This window comes from Tauraco erythrolophus, chromosome 4 (assembly GCF_009769465.1).
Source record: "Tauraco erythrolophus isolate bTauEry1 chromosome 4, bTauEry1.pri, whole genome shotgun sequence".
NCBI classification, from domain to species: Eukaryota; Metazoa; Chordata; class Aves; order Musophagiformes; family Musophagidae; genus Tauraco; species Tauraco erythrolophus.
In genome coordinates this window covers 82,837,295-82,856,094 of record NC_141468.1, presented here as the reverse complement: position 1 = coordinate 82,856,094, position 18,800 = coordinate 82,837,295, and the positions used below count along the sequence as shown (strand labels likewise).

The following is an 18,800-nucleotide window of genomic DNA, read 5'->3' as shown; positions in this document are numbered from 1 at the left end:
TTTTATCTGGAGTTTATTTTCTTAGTATAAAAGTGTGTGCAACTAACTATATTATGTATCAAATAAAACATTTTTTTGTTAGGCAACCTTAGCAGGGTTCGGAAACTTGCTTGCATAGGGTAGCATAGCCTTCATTTTCACTGATCTGCTAATTTTTTGTGGGTTAGCAGGACATGCATTCCACAGTTAACACATTCAGCAGGAGTGGGGGAAACTGGGTTGATTGAATTCCTGGGATCAAGTGATTTGTCTGTATGTAAATTGTGTTGCCTTGTTCATAAACACCTTTGAGAGAAGATTAACAAATAATGGCAACTAGTCCCTTGGCTCTCATAGGAATATGTTTCTCAAGTCTAACTAGCATACTTTATAATAAGTCTGCAAGGTTTTTTCATTGTTTAAGAGAAACCAATGTGTTAGACATCTGTTCTAAGTTATACTATATAAAAAAAGAATCAAAAACAAAAGCAAATGTATCGCATGGCCTTTTAAAACAAAATTCCACTTTAAGCAGAGATATTTTCCTTTCCTTTTACTTTGAAAATTGAGTCTACAAAAGCATCTCTGTTATATGAGAGGCAGCGGATGAAACTGTCTGCAGGTGTCTTCTGCGAGAGGTGCAAAGAGCCAAAAGTGGACAGCTGCTGCAAGCTGCTGAACAGCTGCTGTTCTTCCATCCTGGAGACTTACTTGGTTAGACAGAGTCAGAGAAAATATTGTACCGTGCTCCACTCAGCCTACTCAAGAAATGTAAACTTTCATTCTCTTCTTGTTCTAGTATAGAAGGAAAGAAGAGAGGAAAGATCAGCAGATAAGGCAGAGTTCTGCCAGCTCTCTCGTGCCTCTCCCTTTCTGCTGGCTTGGTACTCGGTCAAAGAGAGGGAGAGTGAAAGGGAGTTCCATCCTGGTCCTCCCAGTCAAGCGGGTGGCCTCGCGCTGTGTTTCTGTAAAGCTATGGAAAACACACAGTACTACAGTCATTTGGGAGAACTGCTGTGTCCCTTCCACCTCTGCTGTATGTTAACTCTTCTGCCTAATTGACTTTGCTCCCCATTCTCCTTTGCATAAATCGTGGTGTTCTCGACACGTTAGGCATTTCATGCTTCTCAGTTGTTTGTTTGTTTTTATCTCTTGTTGCTTTGTTGGTTGCCATGCTCCAATAGGTCTACACAGAACAAGGGCTGCTGTGTTCTGTGTTTTCCTTTCTGACTTGTAGTTCATAAATCACACCTTTCTAGAATTTGGGGCTAGTTTAAAAAGGGAGGTGTTATCCTGTATCTCTTTTTTAAAGGAAGTTGACAGACAGAGCTGGTATGTTTCTCTCGAATAACAAAGGACCATGAAAACAGAACCACTTTAAGGTTAATGAAATTAAATTTTGCTGTCCCGTGAAGGCTTATCTCACCGAGGCTGCGAAGGAGGCTGGGAAAAGAGATTACATTGCAACAAGTGCAAATGTTCCTTTCTGTTCTCTGAAGCTGCCATCCCGCAGACACTTTCCTGGGAGTCTCAGCAAGTTCAGTCATCCATTCTAGGCACTGGCAAAGAGATCAGAAAAGCCACGGTCATATTTGCCAGCTTGGCACTCCACTGCCTTAGAGTTTGGCTGTGTGTAAAGAGGCCATGCCTGAGCAGACCAGCTAGCAAGTGGAAAAGATAAGTTCTGCAGACTTGGCATAGTCTGCAGAGGACTAAGGGGAGTTGCGGGCGTAGGGGATGGAGGATGACAGGTACTTGTTAGAACCTGGAATTCGCTGGAGTTCACAGCTTTTGTGCAGTGCTTGCTATGCTGATATCTCTATCAAAGGGATTATTCTCGTTATCACTGGTAGGGAAGTAAAAACCTTGTCCAATATAATCTAGGGGAGATAAAAAACTAAGAAAGGTATTACTTGCAACCGAGTAATTAACAGCAGCAGTTGCCCACTCATCCTCATGGCCCATCACAGGCTAGATGGAGGTATTAATCTTCAGCTGCACGTTTTTGTCAACTCTCTCATCCTTATGTCTGCAACTAACTTGCAGTGGGACTTAAGCTGCAAAGCCCCAATGCAACCCCACTGGCAAACCACTCCTGTTACTTATTCTCCTGTTTAAGAATACAAACAGTACAATGGTTTTTTCAAGGAGTCAAAAATGAAATCCATCATATGCTTAAGGTATGTGCCATAGCTCCGTGGCACAATAGACCACAAAGGAGAGCTTGGGAGTGCTGCAGGGTGTCTAATGAAAATCAAGGTGGATGGCAACCTCAGACATGGAAGCTGTGGAGTGGTAGAGAAGTGTGTTTGTGTGGTAATCTTTGATACGAAGGGCTGTGGAGAATCGTTTAAAAACAATTACTGCTATAATGAGCTGCAGTCTTGTAGTAATATTCTCTTCTTCTGTGACTTGTCCTGCCTTTAGCTCAGCGAAACAGAAAATGAGCATGAAACACATCTTCACAACAAAGCATATTGATTTCCCTGGTCAAGTTTACCAAAGATTGACCAACGACAGCACTCCCCTTGAAACCCCAAGGCACCTCTTTTTCATGGTATGGCTCTGAACTCAAAACACCCTAAACAAAGAGTACCCAGCATGTGTGCTGGTAGGCACAGCTTTTGTGTAATACGTACCAGACACAGCTTGGAAAACCAGTTAACTGGGTTTGCTGCTATGACTTTGACGCCGCATGTAAATAACCCAGTCAAACTGTACCTCTCTCTTTCACAGCAGGTAGAGGTTAAACCTGCAATAAGATACTGGAAATTCTGGCCTTTTCTTGGTTTTCTTTTACTACAATGTGGTTTAACAGGCTACCTCCAAGCTAATCTGTCCTGTCAGGCATTACTCTCTGGTTCACCCTGTTCCCCTCTTGGAAGGAGACAAGGAACAGATGTTCAAGCAGCAGAGTTGCCTGAGCAGCCCCATTCTTTCACTTGTCTGCCAAATCCAGCTCAGAGAGCAGACTGTGCCTGCTGCAAGGCCCTTAGAGCACCAGCTCCCTTCTGTCCCCACGCCACAGGAGAATGAGGCCAGCTCACCTGTTTTGGTACTAAGATCCGTCCAAACTCATTCCTTTCCTTCCTTCTTTTTCCCTCCTTTTTTTTTTTTTTTTTATAAATTTCCCTTTTCTCCATAGCTGCTGGTTTTAGCCCTGTTTCTCCTTTTCTGACACAGCAGCCAGCTCAGCCTGATTCAACCCCACCTTCCCTTCTGACCTGTGGCAAACATCTCTCCAGCACGCTTGTGTTTCCATACCCAGAAAACACATGCCGGCGTTTCTGCAGCTGCCAGTGCCAGAAAAGGGGGTTGGACCCACCTTGCAGGAACGGAGCAGGTTCATGCAGGAAGGAGGAGAAGCAGCTGTTGGCAGAAGGAAGTTGGGGGCACCTTTCAGGACACCCCAGAATCTGACTCGGATCCTCTGACTGCTGCTAAGGAGGGGCAGTCTAGTTTGGTGCTTTACCAAATTTCAGGTCAGCATCCTTCTGTTTCCAGCACCGTTGTGCTATTTCCCAGAAAGTGACCTTGGGACAGTGTATCTGAGTTAGCCTGGCCTTGCTGAGAACAATGGCGTTTGTCTCAAATCAGAGAACCCTGAAGAGTGAGGAAATCTCCCTGTTGTTTGGAGCAAGATCCTCTGTATAGGCCTGGCATAAAGACAGGCTTTTGAATTTATTTTGAATTCTGTCTTGCAGAGCCCTGTGAAAATTATCAGTGGGAAAAAAACCACCAAAAACTTCACATATTTCCTTACTGGCAGCCTTGAGTTTTAAATCATTTCAATTTTGTCTTCCTCTGTCACAGCTAGGCATCCTGTCCTAACTTGAAAATTTCATTAGTGTCTTGAGCATTTCTCCATCCTGCAACCTCAGAAGTTGCAGACTTTCCTATCTCCGCTGAGTTCTCGCAACGGCAGGGTGAAGATGTGTGGGCCAGGAAACTGGGAAGACAGAATTACAACTGCATATTTGTTCTGTTCTTGAATAAACATTTCAGCAAAGCCTACAATGAGTCATCACGTTAGAAGCTGTCCTTTGTATCCTCCTTGGGACTGCTTTTATAAGATGAACATAAAAGTCAGACATGGTTAATCCAAATCATTTTGCAAATTAAGGTCTACAGGCTTTTAAAAGCACACCTACCCCCGTGGGCAGGCAGAAAGGAGCTGTGCTGCCAGTACCGCGGTCGCCAGATACGTTTTGAGTGCAGAGCCTCGAGTCTGTCGCAGGGCTGCTGAGGAAGCACATGCCATGTGGGTTCAGACTCTGGAGTGTGCGCTGGGCTTCAGCTGACACGGAAATGGTTTTTTCCAGTGACATCGTGATGACTGCCTCAACTTTCCCCATGGACCGAGCTCAAGAAGCATATGTGAGAGGACGTAGACTCTCTACACCCTCTGTCCTCATGTACACCTTATGCATAAGATATCTGAATCTAGCCCATAATCCTTTCTCAGGTCGGAAAAAAAAAATCTTTGTATCGTATTTGTGTATAAGCTTATTTTCTGTGACTACTCAGCCATAAGACTAATCAATAAATGGATCTTCTAAGTTGATCTGCCTTATGCAGGGAGTAGCTCTGTTTAAAACAGGAAAACATTTTGGTTTTGCTATTTTGTCCTAAATCCTAAGCCTTTCATTTTAGGGAAATAAAAGTTGGTTTAATGTTCTGTATGTCTGAAGAGGATAAAAGAGAGGATTAAAGAGACATCTCAAACATGAAAAGGTAGCCTTTCTGGATTCCCTAAATATGTACTGTTAAAAACAAAGTAGATGAATTAATATGATTTAGATGCTCAGGAGCTGATTCTAATGCAAGCCTAAGTGCAGACAGAAGATTCTGCACCAGCATAAAGAGGGACTTTTTAGAAGGATGTATAGTGATAGGACAAGGGCCAATGGCTTTAAACTGAAAGAGGGGAGATTTAGATTAGATATAAGGAAGGAATTTTTCTCTCAGAGGGTGGTGAGGCACTGGAACAGGTTGCCCAGAGAAGTTGTAGATGCCCCATCCCTAGAAGTGTTCAAGGCCGGGTTGGATGAGGTGTTGAGCAACCTGATGTAGTGAAGGGTGTCCCTGCCCATGGCAGGGGATTTGGAACTAGTTGATCTTTGAGGTCCCTTCCAACCCAAACCATTCTATGATTCTATGATAACCTGGCCAGTTCAAAATAGGTGTCACAGTGATGCCAACTTTTCTTAGGTGCACTTGTCTTTGCAAGGCAAGTTCATTCTGCCTGTGCCCCAAGAGAAATGCAAGCTGTTTAGCTGGACTGAGACTGAGCTGGGCTCTGCTTTGGTAGAATAGAATTCCTGCCTGTGTGACAGTTTGGACTATGCCAGTAATACTTTTTTTAAAAAAATAATCACCAAGTCTGTTCCCGACTTGCTGTTGAAGTGGACAGAGTATGGTTTTGTTTAAAATCACCTTGTTTGCTTAGAACTGAGCTAAATGGCCACTGCAGAGTGCGATTCAGTACCCTACATAGTGAAATAGTACATAGGCTATTTCACACAGCATTCAAGACATCTGCATGGGAGCGGCACACGTGAGAGATTGCCTGTAGTGGATCCATGCCCTTCCAAGGCAACAGCTGGAGGCCAAATAGGATTTCGTAAGATATCTAAAATGTGTGTGCTCTCAGCCTCCTTCAGTTTGTGTGGGATTCAGGATAACAATACAGCTGCCTCTGTGCACTGGCGTTTGCCTTCCACCAGGCTCTGCAATGACAATTTGTATTTCTTTCCAATTCAAAAAATAATTGTTTGTTTTTACTAGTCTGCAGAAAGAAGTGTCATTTCAATCTCCTCTGGAGAGTACTGATGATAAACTTCTCATATCTCTTCTCTTTCATGTCTAGGCATTTCTGATAGAAACACCACACATTCTTTTAAGATTTTCAGTACTTATAAACCCTTAGATGTTCAGAGGTTTTGTGCAACTGGAAAAGCTTTTCAGAAACCAGTAGGTGATATTATTCTGCATTGAATTATATAGGAAACGAGGACACAGAAGAATCATTGCCTTGTAAAAGGTGACAAGAATCCCTCATCACCAAAAGGTGCATGGGCTGCTGTAGCAATATTGTGATGCCTTATATGTGATTTGAAAGAGTTGAAGTGCCTCTAGGAATTATGATTTTTTTACCTTTAAATATCAGTGCTTGATGCGTACCTTGTTTTTTGTTACGTGACATATTCACATGTGATGTGCCTCGAAAGTTAACAGCTTCTTTGATTTATGTCCTGTGAAAACTAGCATAATTTGTCAGGTTTGAATAGCCTCATCAGGTAAAGCAAACTGCGTTAGGATTCAGGAGTTATAAGGAATTTAAGGTTTGAGATGTTCTTAAGGATGAAGTTATGGGGAGGAAAGTTCAGACAAAAGCAAAGGGCAATTCATCAGTCCTTCAGGCAAAGGGAAGTCTCAGGCTATGGGCAGGATGTTAGTAGCAATATAAAGCTGCTGTTTCTGTCTACACTTATAGAAATAAATCAAATGTGTGCAAAACCTCTGGCCCACTTCAGGAAAAAATTTCCCATTGATCAGTTCATTAACTAAAAAAAAACCAAACTCTACAGCTTTCCTGACCCAAATGAATGTGTAATCAGAGTAGATCACATGGTAAACATGGTGGGGGGGAAGTATGTTTTGGGGGTTATTTCTGACTTTTATGTTGATACCAGTTTCAAAGCTTTCACAAACTGCAGTAGAACTAATAGCTGAGGTTTTGTTCTAGACCAATACTTACCACTATAGCCAATATCAAAAATGTCTCTTCATCTTAAAATAGTGAAAGTTTCTAGAAGTGATTATATGTCTGAGACTCAAATGGTCTTTAAATGCCACCTCCTATCTGAAAGACGTGCTTGATTGTGTAAGTGTACTGGCAGGAGAAAAACAATATCGTTTGGGATATATATTTTAAACTGGGCTTTCAAAGAAACCAACTTATTTTCACTTCAGAAACGTTTCTTGCAGAAATAAGAAGCAGTAAAGGCACTGCACTGTGTATGACAATAAGAAATGGCAAGTTCTTATTGATTCAACACACTCGGAATCTCATTAGTTATCAAATGGGACTTGAGTAGTGCCAACAAATAAACATTTTTTTTCATTCTCTGCTACCCAAAGTCACCAAATACAGATTAGTCTGGAGTGTGTTTATATTGTTCCTGCGAACGGTGATATAAAATAAAAAATCAGTTTTAGATACACAGATGTTTTTTCCCCTCCTTCCTTCAGGCTGTTGAAGAACGCACAGAATGAAGTTCATTTCAAAATCTGGTATCAGAAACTACTGGCTGCTCTCCAATTCTGTGCTGGAAAAACCCTGAACAATGAGTTTTCTAAGGAGGAGAAACTTATCAGAATTTTGGAAGACATTGCCAAAAAAGTAAAAGCTGCCAGTGACCCAAAAAGAAAGGTTTGTTAAAAAATACCTCCCCTTCCATCTAAGTTTCTTCAGGTAATTTTATTTTTTCTAAGGTGACACCTCTTTCCTATAATGCCCTTTACATATGTAAACCCAAGATTTGACTAAAATTTCTAAAATTTTTTGCTGCTCTGAAAACTAGAACACATGTATTTAATGGGCCAGTTCTTATCACTGGTACTCTCAAGGTCAGCAGATCTTCTAAGCCATTTAAATTCCTTCGTCAATGGTTTCTCAACCAGACTTGGAGGTGGGCAGAAACAACGGCAACAAAGCTGGTTAATGTTTTACTGAAAGGAACGCTCACATTCAGCACCTCATCCCAACATGCTTGACCCCTGCAGAGCTGCAGTGTTTCTTGTAAACTTTGCCAAGAGTTGTCCTTGACAGACTGAACATCCTCATTTCTTAGCAAAGCCAACCGGAGTAGCCTGTACTTAGTATCTCAAATACAGCATTAGGCAATTAATACTGTAGGCATATCTTCAGAGCTGCATCCCTGGCAGTTGAAGTCTTGCAGTCTTCTCCAGCAGGTGCAGCTTTTGTATTGCTTAGGTACATTTCCAGTTCAAAACTGTTAATTTTCCATGACAGCTGTTGTTACTTCCCTAATGCATAAAACTGTTTCTTGCTGAGGTCTCAGAAAAGCCAAATAAAAATATACCTGCCACTACTGGTTATCATGAAAGTTATCCTGAATTCTTTTTGCCTTGTTAAGGATTCAAAGATTTTCAAAGGATTTTTCGGAAAACTCTATGTTGCCACTGAGAGCAGGAAAGCGAACTTAGAAGTAAGAAGACAAAAATATTTGCAAAGAGAAAAATCCATGTAAAGAAAAAGAAAGAGTAATGATACATTATACATTATTTATGCATAATGCAGATTTTAGAGAATAATCTCAAGGCTGCAGTTTCTGTGCTGAGAAACTCCCAAACCTTGCACTTAACACACCTACAGTTAGGCAAAGGAGATCACAGTGCTGAGGCAACAAGCAACAAATTGTGAGGTTGTCCAGCAAGTCAAAAAAGACAAGAGCTGCAGCAGAGCAGGTGCAACGCTAATCAGCCTCTAATGGAGGGTACTGAACCTGAACCTACATGGCACCATGAACTGGGAGTGTATCTAGGCAGTAAAAGCATGAATGTGGAGTAAAATCACAGTTCTTATTTTTAACAACTGCACCTCGGTGTGACCTCATTAGCTGCTATAATGCTACTGTCTCCAGAAATTGTACTGCTTGTTTAAAATACAGAAAGACAGTAAATGGCTTAAAAGCTGCCGTTACGTTCTTTCATGTCACCGTAATGATTCACATGTTGCAGGAGGTGTTAAAAGTGGAACTGAACAGACTTCAGCGGTTCTTCCAGGAGGTAAAAGTTTGCCGACTTCCCCTGAATCCTGCACTTGTTGTCCAAGGCATAGAGGCAGACGTAAGTCTAGCTCATGCAATGAATTATGTTTGTAATTTTTTTATTTTTTTTTTAAGTTTAAAGGGAGAGAGGGAGGGAACAGCTGAGAAATGATCTTACTGATATATGGCTGAGAACTGCTAAAATGTTATATATTCACAGTAACTTACCTGGGTCTATGACCACTCTTAAAACTGACTTAAAAATAAAGGAAACAACAACACTGTTTAGTGCTGCTTGACTTTACTTGGACCACAGTATAACGACTCAGTTATTCATTGTTTAGAACTGTTTTGATAAACAATATTTTGTCAGGAATAAGCTGTTCCAGCTCTGGAGAAGGAAAAGCTATCCAGCAGCAAGAGAAAACAAACCTGAAGAGCCATATATATTATCAGTTACAGCTGTCTAATTACAGCAATTTGTGCTCTATTTTTGTTCTCTGGCTCATTATCCACAGTGGACCTGATTCTAAGAGGTGCTGATCCCTTCAATTGCCTTTGACCTGTGATTCTCCAAGTAATTGCTATTCAGCCTTGATCTTGCTGAGAACAGAGGTCCTCCAGCACCCCGCAGGTTTGGGCCAATTGCGTATGATACAAGTCAGAAGAAGTTGAAGCCTGCTGCTTCTCACTGCTTTCAGGCTTTCTGGAAATAATGACTAATAGGAACATGTCTCACCGTACAGTTACGCCATTTATACTGCACCAGCTTGGCTGGACAAATACAAAATGTTTAAATATAAGTATCTGAAGAGAGATTATTGTATTTTATTTTTCTTATATCATTATAGGCCATTATCTTGCTATAAATATATGCAGCTTCTTGATTGAACTGTATCAGTATAATCACACAAATTAGCATTTTTAAGTGCTTATAATTACCTAAATTTAATTAATTTTGGTACCATCTCTTGGTTTTACTATTAGTAAGCACTGCTGCCAGCTCTATCAGTAATGCATTATCTCACAGTAACCTTTTCAAGTACTTATTGAGACATTTCAATTGGCAAAATTCCATAGGGGGTCAGGATTTCATCATCAATAACAGGTATTGCATGTCTCAGGGGTACAATGTGGCTAAGGCAATATTTGCATGCTTGTACCACGCTTTGAGATGTTTAGATGAAAAGCAAGAGACAGCTGTGTCTAGCAGTGGTTTTGTTCAAATTAGCCTCCATTGCACTCCGCCCAGTACAGAGACCAGTAGCTCCTGTGGGGCGCTCATTATTTCTGGAGACCAGGCCATTAATTTACCATTGTCTTCAGTTGTTTTTTCAGTGGGTTTCCTCCCACACACACACCGTTTTTTAATGATGATAATAATACAACCCTAACTCACCCCGGATTTGCAGTGCTTGGCTCATTAATGCTTTTTGAAGCCATTTGAGGTCTTCAGGTGGAAGGAGCTGTAGGGCATGAGAAGTCAGAGTTTATGTTTAATTAAGATAAATTCTACATAAAATAGATTGTGATTTTCAGAATTTCCTGTATCCTCAGCCAGAGTTAAGTCACTAAAGAAATTAGCAAGTTCTTTGCTTCTGTAAAGATTGTACAATTGGGCAATTTTATTTTTTTTTTAGAAAATAATAGGACCAAAGGCTTTTCAATGCTTTACAGAGTCTCATTAGATCAGTCTTATGTACTTCATCCACTCAGTCCCAGCCAAAGTTTCTCATTAACAGGCCTGGAAATGAAAAAGTTAGTACAGAAAATATTATCCATCCATATAATCTGATTATTGAGTGAAACAAATTGTCTGGGAATAAGAATTTCTCATTATCCTGACTCAAACAGTCAATAAGATGAATAATTGTTTATATTTTTGTTATCAATGCTACTGAGCAGTATTTAAAGATGGTACCTTTTTCGGAAGTATTGTATTAGCCTGATGTTTTCTATATGTGACGTTGTTGTTTTTCCTCTCTCTTCTTTTTTTTCCCTGAAGTCATGTTCATATTTTACATCCAATGCTTTTCCATTAAAAATCTCCTTCATCAACGCAAACGCTCCAAGCAGAAACATCAATGTTATTTTTAAGGTATGTTCTTCCTCTAGATCCTCAGTTCCTTTCGTATGGGAAATGTTGACTTGAAATTCACCTAATTTGTGTTTTAAACCTTGAGTCTGAGAATGTTTGATTTGACTCTGCTGCTCACTTTTCCCCATTATTTTTGACACTAGAACTTTTAATGGAATATACTGAGGCAGTGCGCTGAATTATCAACTTTTTGATCAGCAGAGAATCAAATGACATCTTGCAGGGTTTTTTTTCTTAGTGGAGACAATCAGGGTAAAATATAAAGTTTATATTTTATCCATATTTTTTATATATTTTTTTTGTATTTCATATTATATTTTTTACTATTTATCGCACTGAAGTCAGAGGGCAAGTCTCAGAGAAGAGAGAGTTCAGAATGACTGAATCCAGTAGCCTTGTCCATATGTCTCTAATAAATAAAACTACTGGAATGTTAGAGACTGCATTTTCTGCAGAGAACTAATTCTGCCCCTATCAGCCAGCATGGGGGAATGGGCTAAGGAAGAGGGAGGTGGAGGGGACAGCAGAGAAGCTCTGTCTCATTGGAGTTACTTGGAGAAACTCACTCTGAGAGTAAACACCAGCTGTCACCTAGAAAAGCTTCAAAGTTCAGGACAGTGTTGTGTCCATCCAGAAAATACAATATATGCAACCTAAAGTTACTTCTTTTTCAAGAGAGCAGAAGTCTTCCATTACAGTGGACACCATTTTTAGAGAAGAACACAGAAGTTCATAAAATGGCTGATGGATACAAAATGATCAGTGTTGCCAAAGACATTATTCCTAGATCTTTTGTAGTAATACGTTCCAAACCAGAAGGCTAAAACCAGATAAAAATAAATCAAAAAAAAAAAAAAAGATTTCTAGGCCATCTTGAATTAAATTGGCCTTTGGAGCAGCTATGATTCTCAAGAATAGAAGTATTCTTCCCAGGCGTGTTAGGGGGAGGCTAACAATGTTTTTTCTGAATATTTAGAAAGCTGGTTCTTACACTATTTCATTTGAGAATCAACGTTAAATAGACATATTCCTACTTACTTGAGCAACTTGAGTAAATACCTGCTCATGGGACATTTAAACATTTGTCCTGGTAGTACAGTAGACAGTATTTTCCCTGCTCAGTAACGTTCAACTGTCCAGTTGCTGTAGAGGTATTGTAGCTGACATCACCTTCTCCTGTCAGCAAACCATTGTGTTAGAGTATCTTTTACTTGTACTATAGTTCCATTGTTTGCTTGTGATGGATAATACATAAATAAAATGATAAGCACTGATACAGTACTAAATTTTCTACTGACTTCATATGTGAGCGAAGGAGGAGAAGGTAATTAAAGAGAATAAGATTTTTCTCAGGTTTAGGTACTAAGAAGAATTAATTGGAGTTAAGATTACCTTTACATGAAAGAAAAATGGACTTTGGTTTATTTTTTTTTTTTCAAGAAATGTCTCCTTCAGTATTCATTTCATAGCATTAAATATCTGTAGATTGGAATGCTTATATATATTAAAAAAAAAAGTAATAAAAGAATAAAACACTTGAAAATACCAGTAAAAATAACATGTATATTAGATGGGGTGGGGAGAGGGAAGGAAAGAAAAAAAGCAGGGCTTTTGTTTTCACAGGCCATTTATGCAGCCATGGCTGAAGATAATCTCTTTGTTGCCTCTTGTGACTGCAATTAAAGCCCCATTTCACTAAGAATGTTGTTTGACCAACTCGTGGGGAGAGCAGTCAGCACTTCATCGCTGTTTGAAACTGAGTATGAATCATATCATGGATAAAATATAAATTAATGATAAAATTCCCCTTCAGCCTACTGCAAATACCAAGTTGTGAAGCTTAACGTTAGACAAATGCTGTCATTTGTGAAAAGGGATCTATCATTAGGTAGACTTTAAATGTAACTAAATTAGGATGCTACCTTCGGATTAAATTTTCAAACTCTAATAATTACATAGCAATAATAAGCAGAAAGGCTGCAGTTAATCAGGGAGCATTTGTTATCTTCTCAGTGGCTGCTAAAACTGTTTCTGCCTATGTGTGCCATTTACTCTGTCCTCTTCCAATACAGAAAAATAAGCAGCAACTTTGAAGAAAAGTAAGAGGGATTTACTGTAAAATGAACATAGCCATTTTGGTGAGAGAAAAAATCAAAACGAAATAGGAAGCTTTTCTGTCTGATATTGAAGGAGAAAGCCGAATTTCTTGTGCAATTTTCACAGATAGGTGATGATCTACGTCAAGATATGCTGGTTTTGCAAATTATTCGAGTGATGGACAGCATTTGGCTCCAAGAGGGACTGGATATGCAAATGATCATTTATAGGTGTTTATCTACAGGAAAAGGCCAAGGTCAGTTTTACATTGTGAAAGGTACTTGTATTACACTAGTCATATCTCATGTAAACAGCAGTATATGAAAATCTTCGCTTTAGCTTTTATTCTTATGGATGTCTTATTTATCTTCCCCATCAAGGGAAAAAACACGCTCAGAATTTCTGTTACTCAGGCCCTAAATTGTGTATTTGCCTACTCCTGAATGTTCGTTTTGTTTATTCATTCTGCCTCTTCAGAAGTACAACCAAACCTGTCGAATTTTGTAGCAACTTAGGCTAGAATTTTCCAAAAGCCTCAACACCATGAGCTTGCACCATATTCTTAGAAATAACGTCACGCATCAAAAAGAGAACTTTGGAGAAAATTTGCCATAGTTACTAAAGTTTTAATCCAGCGTGATCCTGCATAAATGTTTAAATGAACATAGATGCATACAGCTATGGAAAGTATCTTCAGACAAGTTTCTCAGTGTTGATTTTGAAATATTACTCTTGTGATGTATGCTTCTTAGGGCAGGCCTGACTTGTCTGGAAGCTTTATTTCTCTCTTTTATGGTGGTTATAGCAGAACTGTAGCAAGGATACCAATTGCTTGCTAAAGAAATTTACTGACAGCAATAAGCTTACTATTTTTTACCGACTCTCCAAATCTTCTACTGAAAATAATCCTTGCACAAATAGAAGACTGATGTATCTGGATCACCTGCTGTATAAAAACTACCCCCAAAAAAAAAGAAAAATTCATTGCTTTCTGAGCCACAGAGACAAAATGAGAGAGGATGTATGATCTGAATGAGCTAGGAGAAAGTATAGATGAGTTCATGCTCATGGTGGGTGGTTAAGGTGACCTAAAAGACGACGACTCCTCCCCTCTTTGTAGAAGTGGGAGTCAAAGCTTGAAAGCTTGTGTTTCAAAGGCAAATAATACAAGAATATCATTTCTGAACATAATATTATATTCTCTCTTATATCCTAACACTTAATTTGATTTTTGCCAAGACAGAGACAAGGATCATCTGCAAATAATATTCTCTGCTTGCCAGTCTACTCCTTTCTATACCATCACAGCAGAAAACTTCTTGCTGTCTCACAGATTTTCCTTACAATGTCTTTCCTTATGAACTACAGTAGTGTTAATATGATTGATTTACAGTTAATGGTTAAGGATAAAAAGACCAAACAACATGCCTGTGACCCATACAGGACATATGTCTTGTGCACTCAGGTCTTCCAGGTCTTAGGCTAACAACTCACCTTTTCTACGCAAGGGAGAGAGGAGATGATCATTTCATAGTCATAGGAACACAGAAATCGCTTTTCATAAAAACATGAAAAGCAGATAAAGCACTGGCAGGATGCTGTTTTCCAGGTATAATATAGCAGAGGAGCCTGTCACCAACTGAAATTGTTAGAGGAAGCCCTTCTTCTAATGCAAAGTTGTGGGATGACGTGCCAGGGGCCCACACACAGGGACAGGGACAGGAGGCTAGCAAGCCAGGTCTCAGTTCCAAAAAAGGAATTAAGTGTATGCAGTAGAGGCAGAGGATTCAAGTGAACCATTGCAAAATGCTTGGCTTCCCTCTGCACTTCAAAATCCCAGTTTACGTCATCTTGGATCAGACTAATTCCTGCATTATCTAGTGTCCTTTCTCCCAGCTGTAATTCGCATCACATACTGCAGAAAAATTTGTGCGACATTCTATACAAGAAACGTATATGAAATAGCTTTATATTGCATATTAAATATCTGCTCCTGTATTTTATAGATTTTTGTTGTTTGTGTGCACATTCTACCTGCTTTGAATCTTTTTAAATTGTAGGCCTTGTTGGTACCTTGAGGCAGTTCTTTCCACAATATTGCTACTGGTGTTTTTCTTTCTCATTTGCAGAACTGCTGCTTTTTACTAAGCGTCCTTTGGTTTTTGTGTCCAAAGCAAAAGAGAAAGAAAAATCTTGATCTATATTTTCTATTACATTCATTGTTTTATAAGCTTTTAAGCATGTATTTTTTCTTCATGGAATGATGCAACAATAGGCAGTATGCACTGATGGTCTTTCTATCTTTTTAATGGTGAAGGTTTTTCATGTGAACTCTTTTCTGTCTGATTAGGATTGGTACAGATGGTGCCAGATGCTACCACACTAGCGAAGATCCACAGGGAGTCTGGGCTGGTGGGACCATTGAAAGAAAACACAATTAAAAAATGGTTCTGTCACCACCATCCTCTGGAATCAAGTTACCAAGAGGTAACACCGTAATGAAGCTTGTTATACATTTTGTGTTTTCCCATGGGAAAAAACCCACCAAATGGCAGTAAGCAGCAAAATCAAATGTCTCAGACACAAGATAAACAAGTCACATGCATAGAAGCCAGGGAATTGACTTAAATGCCATCTCTGCCTCAGAAACACTGCTCTGGATCAGGTGCATTGTAATGCATTTTGTATAAAAATGTTTCATAGAGATGTTTTGAAATTTAGTAGCAAAGTGAAGAGATGCTGAAGTAGAAATTAAGTATTGAACTCAAAACCATTTATTTTTTAGATCAGCTCTCTGAATATTCTGTTTTATGTAAACCATGCAAAGTCTCGGTGGATTTCCTGTAATTGGAAACTGCCATGTCAATACACACAGTTTTAGAAAGCTGTTTTATCAAAACTACCTAGGTATATGACACGAGTTCATGCTTTTCGTATCACCTTGTGGAATCCCATGTAAAGCATCTGATTTTATGAAACTAGATATTATGCATGAGTCAAGAAATTTGAAGTTTGATTTGTACAAGCAGAAGTTTCCCAAGGAACTCTATTAATTCTTTGCTGTCTGAGCATGTTCTGAGGCCCATGAAATGTTAATATTTGTGTTGCTGGGACAATTTTTAAAAACCCGCTCAATGCCCACCGTAGATTAGTAGCCAAAATTTTAAATTTAAAGGGGAGCTTTGAGTATTTATCCCTCTGAAAATGAAGTGCTTTTATAGCAGTTTATTAGTAGTTGTATAGCGTAAATGTGTTTGATAAACTTTAGTAATTTTGTAATTACTTCATAAATGTTTGTTCAACCACATTTTCAGTAAGAGCACTTGAATTCCTAGTATTTCATCTCGAATCAATTAAACAGGAACAATCTGTATAGAACTTTTTTTTTTACAAGTTTGTTTGTTTACAGTGTTACAGTAGAAGTGCAGCCAACATTTAAACTGAAAAGTGAGACACTATTAGTTATTGATTGAAACCTGATTTATTGCTGCTGCTTGTGTTTATAAAAACTACCATTAATGTGGAATATTCTAAAACCAATTTCTACTCATTTTATTTCAATTTTTTAAATGTATAAAATACAGTCAGGTCTGATTGCATAGGGCATGCATGAAATGACTACTCTACATTCACCTTGCACTCGCTAGTGAATGAACATTTCTCTTTTACTCCTTAATAATTTTTTACTCATACAATACCGTTTCTAAGGTGCTCAAAAAACTCATGCAGAATAAGCTTTAATATCCTCATTTTACAGTTGAGTGAACAAAATCACAGAAAGCTTAGGTGTTTTGTCCAAGGTCACCGAAGTGGGTAAGCAGTACAGTTAGACATAAAATTCGGCCAACTCTTGAGCTATGGCCTGAGTCTTCTACAGTGCTGTCATCTGTATTGGCCATCGCAGGTGGCACCCTGTGTCTACAGGGAAACCCTCAATTCCTAAATAATGATTTACCTTGGTGAATGTAGATTTTCCAAATCCAATCCAATCCAAATCACAGATTAGGATTGTTTGGGTTTCTATACAAATGAGTCACATTGTGACAGTGATTTGTGGGAAGTTAAGACTTCTGAATAAGAACTGCATTTTCAGTTCTTAAACTGCAGTAGGTAAGATTAAAAAATGAGAAAAACTCTTCCTTATGCTCTGGGGTAGAAGAGTCATCATCAATTGAAGCAGGACTAACTCTCCACTGAGAGAAGACACTGAATTTGTGTGTTGTGAAAGAGGCTGGATAGATTCTTCTACTAGGAGCAGTCGCAGTTTTTAAATACTTCACACTGAAGTTAGCAGAAAACTTGGAATCCAAGTGTGTTGAGTGTCTGGTGAGCAGATCATTATCTTGTACGTTTTCCTACGTCTGCCATGGGTTCATGTTTCGCAAAGAGCAATGCCACAATATGATGTTGTAAAGAGATCCATGAGATAGATCTGAATGAGCCAATCTACTTGCACGAATCAGACTAACCATGAAAGTACACATCTCCACAACATGAAAGAGCATCAGAGCAGTGTTATATTAAATGTGACTGCTAGACTGGTTTTTGGTGTAATCGCTCTCTTGGGTCTCTCTGCATGACACTGGGTTTTATCCCATAGTCTGTTCTAGTCATAGATGCTATGAGCAAAAAACAATTTAGCCTTTCTTTGTTTCAGTTCATTTCTGTAAAATGTGTTTTAATTCTTTAGGCTGGAATATTGTGAGTCTTGATAAATTAGGATTTGAGAAATGCAGTTGAGTTATGGAGAAAAAAGACCCATGTGGGTACAAAACAGTACAGTGGGTGTAAAATAACCTTTCTTTACAAAGCATATGGTTAAATTTTCGATTTCCAACTAATTTCCAAACAATTGTTTTCACAATATGCATGCAGGCTATTGAACAGAAAATGTCAGCTTCCTGCCAAGAAGCTTGCTTTTCTTAGGTACGTTTCACCTTAGAACTTTTCCAAAGAATTCCAAGTATCCGTGGAACACAAGGTGAAAACTTCATGCATAAAATTGTTCTTGCTTTGTAACTTTGAAACTTGTGTATTACTTCGAGTACCATTCCTACAAACACCTGTCTGTTAAAATTTTAGCAGCATGCATAGCATTTGTAGAACTACAATTTTTGATTTTTGTGTTAGTGTCACAAACAAATATGTCTCGGTGTATTTTCAGTAAGTGCTTTTGTTTTCCTAACTAGGCAATAAGGAATTTCTTTTATTCCTGCGCTGGCTGGTGTGTTGTTACCTTCATTCTGGGAGTCTGTGATCGACACAGTGACAACATAATGCTGACAAATGCTGGACACATGTTCCACATAGATTTTGGAAGATTTTTAGGTCACGCACAGATGTTTGGAAGCATAAGAAGGTTAGTGTCTATAGTAACGCACATATTAAACTTTAAAGCAGTGTTCTGAAATTTAAGTCTTATCAACACTTACGGAAAAAAATAAGAAATGAGATCATGCTTTTTTCCCTTTCTGAATTTTCCAAAACAACATCTTTTTGTTGTTTACAAAACCTCTAAATAATATAGGAATGACTGGAAAAGGAATTAGATGAAATTTTGAAAATCTTTCAGTCTAACAAAAAGATCTAAATCCTTCTTTGGTCAGAGATCTGAATGATGCATTTCAGCAGTTACCACGTCAAAAGAATGCAGCCTTCCAGTACTTAAAGGGGGCCTACAGGAAAGCTGGAGAGGGACTTTTTACAAGGGCATGTAGTGATAGGACAAGGGCCAATGGCTTTAAACTGAAAGAGGGGAGATTTGATTAGATATAAGGAAGAATTTTTTTACAATGAGGTTGGTGAGGCACTGGAACAGGTTGCCCAGAGAA

The 18,800-nt window shown here is 38.9% G+C and overlaps 1 protein-coding gene across 1 annotated transcript in view; it reads left to right on the top strand.

The window, feature by feature from the left end:
- The window catches only part of PIK3C2G (phosphatidylinositol-4-phosphate 3-kinase catalytic subunit type 2 gamma), a 212,448-nt gene that overhangs the window by 118,689 nt on the left and 74,959 nt on the right, over positions 1-18,800 (top strand). Inside the window, 6 exon segments of the mRNA XM_086610772.1 lie at positions 7,234-7,414; positions 8,746-8,853; positions 10,780-10,872; positions 13,096-13,225; positions 15,320-15,456; positions 18,159-18,328. Coding sequence (XP_086466898.1) covers positions 7,234-7,414; positions 8,746-8,853; positions 10,780-10,872; positions 13,096-13,225; positions 15,320-15,456; positions 18,159-18,328 — 819 coding nt within the window.